Here is a 15,686-nt window from a genome sequence, read left to right as displayed (position 1 = left end):
AGAATGGTTACGTGTATATGTGTGGCTGAGTCCCTTCGCTGTTCACCTGAAACTATTCACAGCATTGTTAATTGGCTATACTTCAATACAAAATGTTAAAAACATAAAATTAAAAAATTAAAAATGGTGAAACTTCCCTAGTGGGCCAGTGGGTAAGAACATGCTTTGCAATGCAGGGGATTAGATCCCTGGTCGGGAAACTAAGATCCCACATGCCCCGGGGCAGCTAAACCCCCAGCCAAACACCGCAACCACTGAGCACCACAACTGGAGATCCCACGTGAGGGGACAAAGATCCCGCGTGCTGCATCTCAGGCCTGATGCAGCCAAATAAGTAAATAATTTTTTAAAAAGTAAATAAAATTCAGAATGGTAACCAGAGTCCTGGGCAGCTAACATCATCATTCTCCAAATTTTTTGTTGTATTGGAGTACATATATGCTTGTCAAGTGGGTCTGTCCTAGGGCAAGAGCAGTTTCTAAAGTGTGGGTACTAAGTCTTTGCTGGTCGTACAGTTATAAAAGTTTCTCTTAGCTTTGTTGTTGTTCAGTTGATAAGTCATGTCTGGCTCTTTTGCAACCCTGTGGACTGTAGCCCGCCAGGCTCCTCTGTCCATGGGATCTCCCAGGCAAGAATACTGGAGTGGGTTGCCCTTTCCTTCTCCAGGGGTCTTCCCAACCCAGGGATTGAACCCTCGTCTCCTGCATTGGCAGGTGGGTTCTTTACCACTGAGCCACCAGGGAAACCTACTGCAGAGTAAAGAAGTATTTGGTTTTGGCAAATTTTGACTGATGCATTAACCAAAATTAAGCAGGTCTCTTGGGACTTCCCTGGTAGTCCAAAGTTTAAGACTTAGCCTTCTCAGGAAGGGGGTGCAGGTTCAATCCATGGTCAGGGGGCTGGGATCCCACATGCCTTGAGGTCGAAAAAACCAAAACATAAAACAGAAACAATGTTGCAACAAATTCAATAAAAACTTTAAAAATAGTCCACACATAAAAAAATATTTTAAAAACATAAATAAAATTAAGTAGGTTTCTAAAAATTTTAGTATGTACATTTAATACCGTAATAAGGCTAATGGTTGTTCTATTTAATGATGGAGTCATAAAGATCAAGAGTTCAAATGCTGGTATTATTTTTGAATGCTTAAAAGGTGGTAATTCTACTTTCGAAACCTCCAGTATTGTTGCTTTACTTGTACCTTACTTCATTGAGAGCAGACTGACTTCTTTCACTTTTCGATGCTGTCTTATGATTGAGGGCCTTTGATTTCCTTATATGATAGTGGTTGTGTGCTTTGTTTCCTAGCAACCCTTTTCTCATTCTGTTTATTACCGTCAGTGCACATTATCGGGCACTGATGCACTGAGCTGTGTGCTAGTGTGTAGATTCTGATCCTGGGATTTTGATGCCTATGGCAAGCATCAGGACAGAAGCCCTCAAATCAGCTTTGTAGTTCATGATGAGGGTCACAGAAGGGAGGATTAACAATACAGGCTCTATGGTGGCTGTATCACCAGGGTTCTCCAGAGAAAGAGAACCCATGGGAGACGGACACATATAATTGGCCTCCATTATTGTGAGGCTGGCAAGTCTGAAAGTTGTAGGGTTGGCCGGCAAGCTGGATTCTCAGGAACTGATGTTGTATTCGTCAGTCTGAAATCTGTAGGAGAGGCTGCCAGACGAGAAGCTCAGGCAGGATTTCTGTGTTACTTTTTTTTTTTCCCCCATACTTTAAACTGTTTATTTTGCATTGGGGTATAGCCACTTATAAGGAAATGGCAACCCACTCCAGTGTTCTTGCCTGGAGAATCCCAGGGACGGGGGAGCCCGGTGGGCTGCCGTCTGTGGGCTCACACAGAGTCGGACACGACTGAGCGACTTAGCAGCATAGCCAGTTAACAATGTTGTGGTAGTTTCAGGTGAACAGCAAGGGGACTCAGCCGTACATATGTATGCAAGTCTTACAGCGGAATTCTTTTTCCTCTGAGAAACCTCAGTTTTGGCTTTTAAAGCCTTCAACTGATTGGATGAAGCCCATCCACATTCAGTTCAGTTCATTTCAGTTCAGTCGCTCAGTCGTGTCTGACTCTTTGCGACCCCATGAATCGCAGCATGCCAGGCCTCCCTGTCCATCACCAACTCCCGGAGTTCACTCAAACTCATGTCCATCGAGTCCGTGATGCCATCGAGCCATCTCATCCTCTGTCGTCCCCTTCTCCTCCTGCCCCCAATCCCTCCCAGCATCAGGGTCTTTTCCAATGAGTCAACTCTTCGCATGAGGTGGCCAAAGTACTGGAGTTTCAGCTTCAGCATCATTCCCTCCAAAGAACACCCAGGGCTGATCTCCTTCAGAATGGACTGGTTGGATCTCCTTGCAGTCCAGGGAACTGTCAAGAGTCTTCTCCAACACCACAGTTGAAAAGCATCAATTCTTTGGAGCTCAGCTTTCTTCACAGTCCAACTCTCACATCCATACATGACCACTGGAAAAACCATAGCCTTGACTAGACGAACCTTTGTTGGCAAAGTAATGTCTCTGCTTTTGAATATGCTATCTAGGTTGGCCATAACTTTCCTATTGGCCTTTAGGGGAATGCAAATCAAAACTACAGGTAGATTACCACTTCACAGCCACTAGGATGGCAATAATTTTTAAAAACAAATAGTAAGAGCTGGTGAGAATGTGGAGAAACTGAAATCCTGGTCTACCACTGATAGGAATGTAAAAAGGTACAGCTGCTATGGAAAACAGTTTAACAGTTCCTCAAATGCTTTGTTACTTTATAACTCAGCAGTTACAGTCCTAGGGGGGTGTGTGTGTGTGTATGTGTGCCCAAGAAAAATGAAAATAAAAATATTCCATACCAAAACATGTACATGAATGTTCATAGCAGCGTTAGTCATAGTAGCTAAGAGGTGGGAATAACCCTAATGTTCAACAACTGGTGACTGGAACATCTGATAAAATGTGGTAAATCCGTGCAGCAGAGTGTTATTCGTCAATGAAAAGGAATGACATATTGATATGTGCTATAGCTTAGCTGAAACTGGAGAGACACTACATGAAGTGAAAGAAGCCAGAGGCAAAAGGCCATATACTGTATAATCCCATTTATATGACATGTCCAGAAGAGGCAAATCCATAGAGACAGAAAGGAGATTAGTGACTGCCAGTGGCTGGGGGAGGGGGAGATGAGAAGTGATTGCTAACAGGGTTTCTTTCTGGGATTATGAAAATATTCTAAAATTAGATAATGATGAATAGTTGCATAACTTGTGAATATACTAAAAAACCATCTAACTGTATGTTTTAAATAGATGGCTTGTATGGTATGTGAATTATCTCTCAATAAAGCTGTTTTTAAAAGGGACCTAGGACTTCCCCAGGGCTTCCTTGGTGGCTCAGATGTAAAGAATCTGCCTGCAAGTGCAGGAGACTCAGGTTCTATCCTTGGGTCAGAAAGATCCCCTGGAGAAGGAAATGGCAACCCTCTCCTGTGTTCTTATCTGGAAAATTCCATGGACAGAGAAGCCTGGTGAGCTATAGCCCATGGGGGTCACAGAAAAAGTCGGACACGTCTTAGTGACTAAATGGCAGCAAAGAGGACTTCCGTGGTGGTCCAGTGGTTAACACTCTGTCTTCCAATGCAGGGGGTGAGAGTTCAAACCCTGGTTGAGGATCCCACATGCTCTGTGATGGGGCCAAAAATTTAAAAAAAAAAAAAAAGGACTTAGATTCAAGAGTTAGAACTATAAAACCCCTAAAAGAAGACATAGGAGAAGCTATGTATTTGTTTCAGATTGGGCAGAGTTCTTTGATACAATGCCAAAAGCTAAATCCATAAGGGAAAAAACTGATAAATTGGATTTCTTCCAAATTAAAAATGTTTTTACTTCAACCAACATTAAGGAGATGAAAAGACAAGCCACCTTCTGAATGAAAATATTTGCAAAACACATAGAAGATTTACATCCAAAATATTTTAACAACTCTTACAACTCAATATTAAGACGACAACTCAATTTAAAAATGGACAAAAGAGTTGAATAGACATTTCACCAAAGAAAATACAGGAATAGCCAATAAACACATGGAAAGATGCTCAGCATCAGTAGTTATTAGGGAAATACAATTAAAACCACAATGAGATAGCACTTCAAAACTGCTAGGAAAGCAACGGTAAAAAAGACAACATCAGGTGTTGGTGAGAATGCAGAGAAATTGGGATCCTTGTACCTTATGGATGGGAATGCAAAATGGTAATGGCCAATTTGGAAAAGAGTTTGAGAGTATCTTAAAAGTTAAACATAAGTTTACCTTATGATCTAGCGTTGCACTCCTCTTGTTGTTCAGTGGCTCAGTCGTGTCTGACTCTTTGCGACCCCATGAACTGCAGCACACCAGGTCCCTGTCCTTCACCATCTCCTGGAGCTTGCTCAAACTCATGTCCATCGAGACAATAATGGCATCCAACCATCTCATCCTCTGTCGTCCCCTTCTGCTCCTGCCTTCAATCTTTCCCAGCATCAAGGTCTTTTCCAATGAGTAAATCTATTCAAAAGAAATGAAGACATAGATACCCACCAAGACATGTGTTCAATTGTTCATAACAGCATTGCTCATAATGATCAAAAAACTGAAAGTAATCCAAATGTCCATCAACTGGTGAATGGATTAACAAAATAAGGTATATTCATACATTACAATACTATTCAGCAATTTAAAGAAAACAGCTATTGATATATGCTACACAATGCAGATTAACCCCAAAAGCATTGTGGTAAGTGAAAGTAGCCAGAAACAAGATGATGTACTATTGTAAGTGTCCATTTATGTGGACTAGAAACATCAAATACAAAGAAACAGAAAGCAGAGCAGGGTTTGCTTAAGGCTGGGGGTGGGAGGGGAGTTAGTTGTAAATGGACATGAGGGAGCAGTTTGTGGTGGTGATGTTTTCAACTGGATTGTGGTGATACTTGCCAAAGTCATTGAATTGTAACATGGATGAATTTTATGCTGTGTATGTTATACCTCAATAAAAACTGTTTTTAAAAATAACAGTAAAGAGACTTCCCTGGTGGTCCAGTGGTTAAGACTCTGAGCTCCCAATGCAGGGGGCTCGGGTTCGATCCCTGGTCAGGGAACTAGATCCCACACGCAGCAAAGATGGACGATCCCGAATGCTGCATCTAATTCCCGGCACAGCCAAATACATAAATAAATATGAACAAAGGCAGTACCGAGTGTTTTATGCCAGTTGAATAAAATCAAGAGAAGAGCTTGAGGACGCCCCTGGTGGTCCTGTGGTTAAGAATCCGTTGGCCAGTGTGGGGGACACAGGTTTGATCCCTGGTCGGGGAAGATTCCACATGCCTCAGGACAACTAAGCCCGCACACCACAGCTACTGAGCTCGTGCTGTAGAGCCAGCGAGCTGCAACCACTGAGCCCAAGGGCAGCAGCTCCTGAAGCCCTCAAGCTCTAGAGCCCTTGCTCCGCGACAGGGGAATCCACCACGGTGAAAAGCCCCCTCGCTGCAACGAGCAAGCAGCTCCTGCTCACCACCACTAGAGGAAGCCCGCCCCATGCCACAACTAAGGCCCAGAGCAGTCAAATAAAGAAGTAAATGCTGAAAAGAAAGACATAGTGTTGAAGTCTTCTGAGCGTTCATGAGGTGAATGAAGAGTGAGAAGAGACAGTTGGCCTGGTTGGTGTTCCAGAGAAGAGCTTCAGTGCAGTGGTAGAAACTGCTGTAAAGATTGGAGGGGGTGTTGGATGTGGGGGTGGGAGCAGACAGAGGATGGAGGAATGGATGGATGGAGGAATGGGTTGGTGGATGGATGGGCTGGTGGGTGGATGGGTTGGTGGGTGGATGGGTTGGTGGGTGGATGAGTGGGTGGGTGGATGGATGGGTGAGTGGTTGGGTCTTAAGGCATTTGTTTTTGTATTTGTTTTTAAGCCAGGGAGAGAATATGTTTGTAGAGGCAAACAAAAAGCCAGTGGAGAATGAGGAATGGAAGTCTTGAGTAAGAAGGATGGTTGCTGGTGAGGTCTGGAGGAGGTAGAGTTAGTTGGGAATGAGAACCTAGGTGAAAAATAATGCTTGCGATGGGGAAAATAGGAATATCTTCTTGAGATGGGAAGAAAGTATGAATACAAATATAGGGAAGTTGAAGGTATTGAAACTTTGGTAACTGAAAAGGGTTTTTAAGGAGGGCCACAAAGTAGAAGGAAAACAGGTAGAAGGGTCAAGGTTGGGGACTTGAGAAGGTTGGAAAGGTTTGGGTCCATTGACTGTGCCTTGCTGTATATACTGTGAAGCTACAGTTGTTAAAACCATATTGTGGGACTTCCCTGGTGGTCTAGTGGCTAAGACAACCACACTTCCAATGCAGGGGCCCTGGGTTTGATCCCAGGTCAGGGAACTAGATCCCACATGCTGCAACTAAGGGTTCACATGGCACAGCTAAAAGCTCCTGCACAGCACAGCTGAGACCCTGGGGCGTGCCCCCCCCCAAAAAAAAACCCTATATTATACTTGTTCAGAATAGAATAGGACCCAGATCTAGATTATATATATATATATATAGCATGATAAAAATCAAATTTCAATTAGTGGAGGAACCCATGGGCCACAACTTTTGAGCCTGTGCTCTAGAGCTCAGGAAGCACAGTTAAGGAAGCCCAGACATCTAGAGCCTGACTGAGCAGCAAGAGAAGCCACTGCAATGAGAGGCCCAGGCCCCACAAGTAGAGAAGAAACCCCACTCGCCGCAACTGGAGAAAGCCCAACAGCAGTGAAGACCCAGCACAACCATAAATAAATAAGAAAGTAAAATAATTAGTGGGGGAAATGGAATAGTCAAGAAATTATGTTAGTGATGTTTCCTATTTGAAAAAAAAAAAAACCCTTATCTCACACAGTTCACAAGGACAAATTCCAGATGTAAAAACAATTAAAAAAAAAAAAAACAGGCAAGCAACATAAACTAGAAGTAGAGAGCGTTTATCAGGAGGGAAACAGTTAATTCAATCTGGACACTCAATGGGATTACAGTATAATAAGAGCACACACAGGCTCTGGAATAAAAATAGCTGGATTTGGGGCATGGCACTGCCTCTTAACTGTGTGACCTTGGACAAAGTCCTTAACCTCTCTGGGCATTCAATTCCTCTTTGGTAAAATAAGGAAAAAAAAAAATAGTTAACACCCACCTTATAGGGTTGTAAGGAATAACCTATGTAATATTTGTTGGTATAGCACTGGTATATAGAGTAAGCTTTCAAAAAGGGGTGATTATTAGATAGTCATTAAGAACAATGAGGTTGGGAATTCCCTGGTGGTTCAATGGTTAGGACCTGGCTGGGTCTGGGTTCAATCCCCTAAGGAACTAAGATTTTGTAAGCTAATTGGAGTGGGCCAGAAAAAAAAGAACAATGAAGTCAATCCGTAAGTCCATAAGTACAGACATGGAAAGATGCCAGTGTTACATTAGAGAAAAAAAAGCTACATGCAGATCAATATGAGTAATATTTTAAGTAGGTTAAAAAACAAAGTAAAGCAAAACCGAAAACTTGAATGTGCTTGTATATGTATAGGAAAACCTAGAAGGCTGCAAACTGTTTTTTGTTGTTTGGGGGGAGAATCATTATCTTTTTTAAGTTAATTAATTTTGTGTTCCGCTGCTCTGGGTCTTCACGGCCGTGCACAAGCTTCCTCCGGTTGCCGCGAGCAGGGGCTACTGTTCGTGAGGGTGCGCAGGCTTCTCACTGCAGTGAGTTGCTACAGAGCACCGGTTCTAGGCACGTGGGCTCAGTAGTTGCTACGAGGTGTGTGGAACCTTCCCAGACGGGATCGAACCTGTGTCCCCTGCACGGGCAGGCAGATTCTTAACCACTGGACCGCCAGGGAAGTCCCCCCAAATTAAGAGTTTTTGTTAACATTTTGGGTATCCATTAAATACAGAGTTGAGGAAAAATGAGAGGTGTCAACTGCCCTTTATTGTGTGATGTAATAGTTCATAGTGGTTTGGTGGCAAATGTCAGAATATCTCACTGGGGCAGACATAAATTCTGGAATCCACTGGGTAACATTTACTTTCGTTATGATGTTAGGAGTATACCCCAGGAGTGTGGTTCATTGGGTAAACGATTTTAGATTGTTAATTTCGAGATATTTCTTTTTCACATGGTGACTAACAAAGAGCTGTATTCTTCTCAGCAGATAGTCGAAAAAAGAGTGTGACTAGCACCTGAAAATGTTTTTATATTGATTACATGTTGAAGTAATATTTCAGATATATTGGGTTGTTAGAATATCCAACATTGGGTTAAATAAAATATATTCAAATTAATTTTGATTATTTTTACTTAAAGATATGGCTCTTAGATAATTTAAAATTACATATGCGGCTTGCTTTTTTTTTTGATCATGCCTCAAGACATGTGAGATCTTAGTTCCCTGACCAGGGATTGAACCCTTGACTCTACAGTGGAGGACCAGAGTCAACCACTGCACCTCCAGGGAAGTCCTGTCACGGTGTATTACTGAACAGTGCTGATCTGGAAGAACAGTGGTAGTGTAATTTTCTTCCCTTGTAAGTAATTTTTTTTTTAATCTGGATGCCTTTTTTTCCTCTAATACTAAAAATATATATATATATATATATATATATATATACACATATATATTCTGAATTGTACTAGTACTGATCATTCTGGGCCATACTTTATGGGGTTTTCCCCCTTGATGTTTTATTTTTATTGTGGTTAAAAATGCATAACATTAAACTTACCACCTTAACCATTTTCAAGTGTTAACAGTTCATTAGTGTTAAGATCTCTAGAACTTTTTCTTCTTGCAAAACTGAAACTATACCCATTAATCACTGACTCCCCCTTTTTCCTCCCACACACGCCTTGTTTTAACTACAATTTGGGGGGTGAGTGATAAGTTAGGAGTTTAGGACTAAAATGTCTGCACTACTATATGTGAAGTAGATGCCAACGAGGACCTGCTGTATAGCACAATCAGGCATACTCTTTACTCAGTATCTTGTAATAACTTGTAATGGAAAAGTATATCTATAACCGAATCTCTTTGCTATACTCCTGAAACTAACACACCATTGTAAATCAACTATATTTCATAAAAACTTTTCTTAAAAGTATATAATTTTTGTGTATGATGTGGCTTCTTTTTTCCAGTTCTACTGAGATATAATTGACAACATTCTGTAAGTTTAAGGGGTACAACATGATAATTTGATCTGTGTGTATCTTGCAAAATGATTACCACAAGATACGTCTTTTTAAAAATAAGGTTTAGATTTTTTTTAATTGAATTTATTGTTGGCTGCACTGGGTCTTCATTGCTTTGCGAGGGCTTTTCTCCAGTTGCGGCGAGCTGGGGCTGCTCTCTAGGTGCACTGACTTCTCTTGTTGCAAAACATGGGCTCTGGGCACTTGAGCTCAGTAGTTGGGGCTCTTGGGCTTCGTTGTTCTTGGCATGTGGAATCTTCCCGGACCAGCGATCAAACCAACATCCTCTACATTGGCAGGTGGATTCTTAACCCTTGGACCGGGGACGTCCCAAGATGTAGCTTCTTAAAGCCTACAAAGAATTCCAGTTATGATTTGGTTAATAAATTACAGCCAACTATGGGACTTCCCTGGAGGTCCAGTGATTAGGATTCCATACTTTCTATGCGAGGACTGCAGGTTTGATCCCTGGTCGGAGAACTAAGATCCCACATGCTACATAGGTGGCCTACAAAGTAAAATAAAAACTATAAAATAAGTAAAAATTATAGCCAATTAATAAAAACTTGCAGGTAATCTACTAGTCATGTGTGTTGTTTCCTACCCACACATAGGCAAAGACATGTTTTCGTGTAGTTCTTTTTTCCATAGCATTTCTGATCTTAGTGCACAGTTGTCACTAAGAAGCAAAAACGTGCACGAACTGTCCACGAGGCACTTTTTTTTCAGGGACTGTTGGTGTGTTTGGTGTTCCCATCTGTGGATGTGGCCGCACCGTCTAGGTCACTGCGCCCTGATCCCCACGTCTGGGCAGCCTGAGCAAACGGAACGTTTTTCTTTTATCTGATGAGGCATTCGTATTTTAAGTGTGTCAAGGGAGATCAGTGTGGCATTGACACTTCTCTCAAAATGAAAAAGTCCTCCTTTTCACCTGTGGATTATTGACCTTCCTTTTAGGTCTTTGTATATGTGTGCTCTTGATTTTTAATGCCAAGCAAGGCTGGATTTCCCTGGCACTCCAGTGGTTAAGACTCTGAGTTTCCAATGCAGAGGATGTGGGTTCGATCCCTGGTTGGGGAACTAAGATCCCACATGCTGTGCAGTGCAGCCAAAAAAAAATTTTTTTTTAATAGTCATAAAATAAAATAGAGACTTCCCTGGTGGTCCAGAGGCTAAGACAGCAAGCTTCTATTCCAGGGGGCCCGAGGATGATCCCTGATCAGGAAACTAGATCCCATATTCGGCAACTGAGTTCGCATGCCTCGACCAAGACCCTGTGCAGCTGAATAGATTTATTTAAAAATTAAAAATTAAGTTAAAAGTTAAAAAATAAAATTAAATGCCAGACAAGGCTACAGTTAGCTCTATAAACTGCTTTCTGGGTAATTTCATTTATTATCATGGCTGTCCCCAAAAGGGCATTTCCAGTAGAACCCTGCCATCTTTAATGCTTTAACCCCGAAGCCTTTAACCCTGAAGCCATTAGTGCTTTTCTCCTGCCAGAATCAATCACTACCATGTGTAAGCTGATTATCCGTTGATTTCATTGTCCCCACATCCCTCACCTGATGGCTCCCAGGTCCTGGAAACTCAGCGTGGCCCAGATTGAACTCAGCCCGTACCACTCCAGACACCGCACCTGCTTCTCCCGATTCTTTCTTCATGATCTGGGCAAGCCACCCATTAATGTCAACATCTTTCCTAATTTCACCTAATGTATAGTAAATGTATAATGTCTAATGTGTAAAAATATATTTTCCTAATGTTCAACAGTAAATGACAAATTCTTTGAGATGGCTGCTTCTGTTTGTGACAGCTAGGCACCTCCTTCTCTATAAATTATGCACGTGGAAAATAGGGCTAGTAAGTGCTAGACATAAATAATTTATAACTAAGCTCCTAAATGATGAATCGCACTGTGTATCACTGCGGATGGCTGCCCCTGTGTGTTTTCATGTTGATGGGTAACTTTCAAGGGTTCCTCCTCGATTGCTTTGGTTTTGGCTGCTCTTACCCTCAAACAAAGGGCTTTCCAGGTGGCTCAGTAGTAAGAGAATCCACCTGCTAATGCAGAAGATGCAGGTTCAATCCTTGGGTCAGGAAGATTCCCTGGAGAGGAAAATAGCAACCCACTCCAGTATCCTTGCCTGAAAAATCCAATGGACAGAGGAGCCTGGCAGGCTACGGTCCCTGGGGTCCCAAAGAGTCAGACACCACTTAGGAATTAAAATAACAACGACGACTCTCAATGTTTTCCTGCTTGCTGGTTAATTAAAGAATTGCCTCACTTTGTGGCAAGGGATTTTATCCATGTTGTTTGGTTTAATGTGTTTCTAGACCAAAGCAACTCCATGAGTAGAAAATCCCAAAAAATGAATGTTTGATTCCGTTTTCCTGTTAGAGCTTTCTTCTCTGCCTTTGTTGCTGCAGCTTCTTCACAGGCTGAAAGTGCTGAATCTCATTTTTTAGAGTTTTCTGTAAGCCTAAAAAATTGAAACATTTATCCTAGCCATATAACACATAAAGAAGACTTTTGCTGATTCGTAAGTTCTTTGTATTAATCCAAGAACTGGGGTATATGAGAGATTGATGGAATGTGATATGGCCGAGTCACTCACTTTTGAACCATTCACCTTTATGGGAGAGTTAGATTATAGAAATGTGAGCTAAGAAGCATGTGGGGTTTGTTGTTACTGTTTTGCTTTTATTGACGTATAGTTGATTTACAGTGTGTTAATTTCTGCTGTACAGCTAAATGATTCTGTTTGTATATATACATTCTTTTTTATACTCTTTTCCATTGTGGTTTATCACAGAATGTTGAACACAGTTCCCTGTGTTATGCGGTAGGACCTGTTGTTGACCCAGTCTGTGAGAAGCATGCGTTTAATCAGATTTGGAAAGTGTTCCCAGATGGAACGGGCAGTGTTACCTAAGCCTCCCCTGGTTACTTAGTGCCATCATGTCCTGGCTCGCGTCCTCCATCTGTCTGGATAAGGCAGTTGGGGATCCTGACCCTGCCTGCAGATTGCCTCTGGTTAGTGGAGAGTTGAAAATATTCCTGCCTCCTGGCTGGTCAAGGTGGGGCCTGACTGATGTCCCTGTAACCTTGGCCATGAAGACTGCCAGTGAATTTGGGACTAGGGTGTATATGCGTGTCTGTGTCTTTCAAAATCACTAAACTTGTCCAGTTAAGCAATATAATCTGTGGTATGTGAGTGCCCAGTCGCTTAGTTGTGTCTGACTCTTTGAGACCCAGTGGACTCCGGCCCGCCAGGCTCCTCTGTCCATGGAATTTTCCAGGCAAGAGTCTGTGTGGTAGTTGATTGGTAAAGCCTGGGGCAGTATTACTTAATTTGTATTCTCCTATTAAACCATCATTTTGAAGCAAATATGGAACACAAGGAGGCTTCATTGTTGGGGGTGATGGAAGTATACACGGAACTGGCAAGGAAATGCTGAGACTACTGTGTCTGGGTATGAGCCAGTGTATGAAAGGTCCAGGCAAAGGAACGTATGTGCGTGTGTGCATGCTGCTACCTGCAGTTAAGATTCATGAGTACATGCAGAATAAGGAATAACCATTTCAAGTGTAAGGGAAAAAATTCAGGAACAAAATACATATATATATATATTCATTAATGTGCGTTGTGGGGCCTTCTGGTCTTTTGCTTCTTGGTGTGATAGGCAGATCATGGTAAAGATTCAATTAAGAATGTCAAAAGGGACTTCCCCAGTGATCAGGTGGTTAAGAATCTGACTGCCAATGAGGGGGATGGGGGATTCCATCCCTAGTCTGGGAAGATCCCACATCCCACAGGGCAACTAAGCCTGTGTGCTGAGACCACTGAGCCAGTATACCACCACAAGAGAGGCCCTCAGTCACCGTAACTAGAGAAACACCACGTGAAGTACAGCCAAAAAAAAGAATGTCAAAAGGAAAACAGTGATCTATTTTATATTTGATAATCTTGGGTTCTCACTGCTAGGATTTTGCGTATTTGGTGCCATTATCCCCAGTCAAGAGAAGAAAATTTCCCTAGGGTTAGAAATGGCTCTAATTGTTTGTTGAAGGGTTAACATTTTTTTTCTTTCCCCCTGAATCGGCTTGTTCACTTGGCTTAGTTTGACTGGTTTCTGTCTCTCGCCCTCTAGGAAGCTATTTTGCCAGCCACTTCATTATGGGAGGAGAGAAGTTTGATTCAACTCACCCTGAAGGCTACTTGTTTGGAGAAAACAGCGATCTGAACTTTCTGGGGAACAGACCAGTGGCGGTATGGCTATCATCTGTTTACTTCCACTCGGGGCTAAGTGGCTGAGTCAAATGGTCTTGTCAAAATAAGTTTGTAACTGCTGGTTCAGCAGTGTCTGCGGCTTGGTCTGAGTTGAGAGGAGCCAGACTGCAGCCTCTTTGGTGGGTCTCCTGGCACCAGAGGCTGCCCCGTGGAAAAGTACCCAGTCTGCCTGAGGGTGAGGACAGCTCACAAAACCCAGATCTGCCCCTCTGAAGCTCTGCCTGAACGCCGCCTCTGCAGACATCCCTTGCCCAGTCCCTAGCTTGTCCTCACCTTGCTTTTCATTCCTCTTCATAGCAACGATTTACCACGTTGTTGTTTTTCAGTCGATAAATCATGTCTAACTCTTTGCAGCCCCGTGGACTGCAGCATGCCAGGCTTCCCTGTCTTTCACTATCCTCCAGAGTTTGCTCAGATTCATGTCTGTTGAGTCAGTGATGCTATCTAACCATCTCATCCTCTGCCACCCTCTTTTCCTCCTGCCCTCAATCTTTCCCAGCATCAGGGTCTTTTCCAATGAGTCAGCTCTTTACATCAGGTGGTCAAAGTAATGGAGCTTCAGCATCAGTCCTTCCAATGAATATTCAGGGTTGATTTCCTTTAGGTGGTTTGATCTCCTTGCAGTCCAAGGGACTCTCAAGAGTCTTCTCCAGCACCACAGTTCAAAAGCATCAATTCTTCCTAATACCACATAAGCTGCTGTTGCCTTGTCACCTCTATTATCTGCCTTTTGCATCAGAATGTACATTTCCCAGGGCAAGGGGGCTGTGCCACTGTCGAAAGCCAGCACCCAGAACAAAGCCTGGAACATTGTGATAAGCCTTTCATAAAGATCTGTTGAATGAATGACTGACAAATTTCCCCTCGATATCTGAGTTGATATCAGACTGTCTCTCTCTCCATTCATTCAACTCATTCCATAAATGTTTATGGGGCATTTTCTCTGCACCCAGCATGAAGCTTTGCAAAAATAGCTGCCATGTGGCTACTGATTGGCCACTTTGTGCTAAGGAAGGCCCTAGAGATTTTTCAGACATTATTTCTAATCTTCATAAAGACCCACTTTAGGACTTCCGTGGTGATCCAGTGGTTAAGACTCCGTACTTCCAACACAGGGGCCAGGGTTCAGTCCCTAATCCAGGTACTAAGATCCCACATGACACATGGCAAGGCCCATAAATAAATAAATAAAAACAAAACTATATTTTTTTAAAAAACCCTACCTATCAGAGAATTTGTTATCAGTATTATTTTGTAAGTGAGAGAACTGAGGTTCCGAGAGCTGAACAGTGGTAATAGCTTTTGTTGTTTAGTTGCTAAGTCGTGTCCAACTCTTTTGTGACCCCATGGACTATAGCCCGCCAGGCTCCTCTGTCCATGGGATTTTCCAGGCTAGAATACCGGAGTGGGTTTCTATTTCTTGTCCAGAGGATCTTCCCAAGCCAGGGGCTGAACGCACATCTCCTGCAATGCAGGCGAATTCTTTACCACTGAGCCACCAGAGAAGCCCAGTAGCCTTTATGAAGTGCACACCGTGTTCCAGGCCCTGTTCAAAATGCTTTCAGAAAATTTTTCCCAAAGCCACATAACTAGATCTGCCTAGCTGCAGATCAATAACCTTTCCACTGCTTCCCTCTGCTTCACAATATCCTGCCGTTCTCCAGAAACTCCGATTTTAGTGGGGCAGGCCAAACACAGGAACAAGAGATACTTCAATAGCAATCAAAGTCTGAAAGGGCTGGGATTCTGTAGGTATAGGGAGTGGGGGAGGGGAATCGCAAGGGCCGGTGCTTTGGTGCTGGTTTTGAGAAGGAGGCCTTGGAGGATGGCCGAGTCTTCATGAAGCGAGTGGGCGAGAGGCTTCCCAGGAGGGAGGCACAGGGCACAGGTGTGAACACATTCACATTTCTGTCGAATCAGCAACCATTTACTGAGAAACTGCTATGTGCCAGGCACTGTGGGAGGCGCTGGGGACACAAAGCTGAAATGAGCATGGTTTGTTCCTCCCTTGGAACAAATAAGGAAGCCAGTCTGGCAGGAGTGGACCTTTTCTGGTGGAGAAGCAAGGTTGGAAAGGTAGGTGGGGGCTCCGTTCCCTCAAGATGTGTTCCACCCTCTCCCATAG

At 42.9% G+C, this 15,686-nt stretch overlaps 1 protein-coding gene across 2 annotated transcripts in view; it reads left to right on the top strand.

Annotated features, from left to right (window-relative positions):
• RNF157 (ring finger protein 157) overlaps nt 1-15,686 on the top strand; it is a 74,897-nt gene that overhangs the window by 4,169 nt on the left and 55,042 nt on the right. For both annotated transcript variants that reach the window (XM_086356250.1, XM_086356251.1), the window contains exon 2: nt 13,422-13,540. In XM_086356250.1, coding sequence (XP_086212376.1) covers nt 13,422-13,540 — 119 coding nt within the window. The remainder of the gene's footprint in view (nt 1-13,421; nt 13,541-15,686) is intronic.

This window comes from Bos grunniens, chromosome 19 (genome assembly GCF_055505025.1).
Source record: "Bos grunniens cultivar Pamir isolate PY7600 chromosome 19, Bosgru_T2T1.0, whole genome shotgun sequence".
NCBI classification, from domain to species: domain Eukaryota; kingdom Metazoa; phylum Chordata; class Mammalia; order Artiodactyla; family Bovidae; genus Bos; species Bos grunniens.
This window is presented reverse-complemented; position numbering and strand designations above follow the sequence as displayed.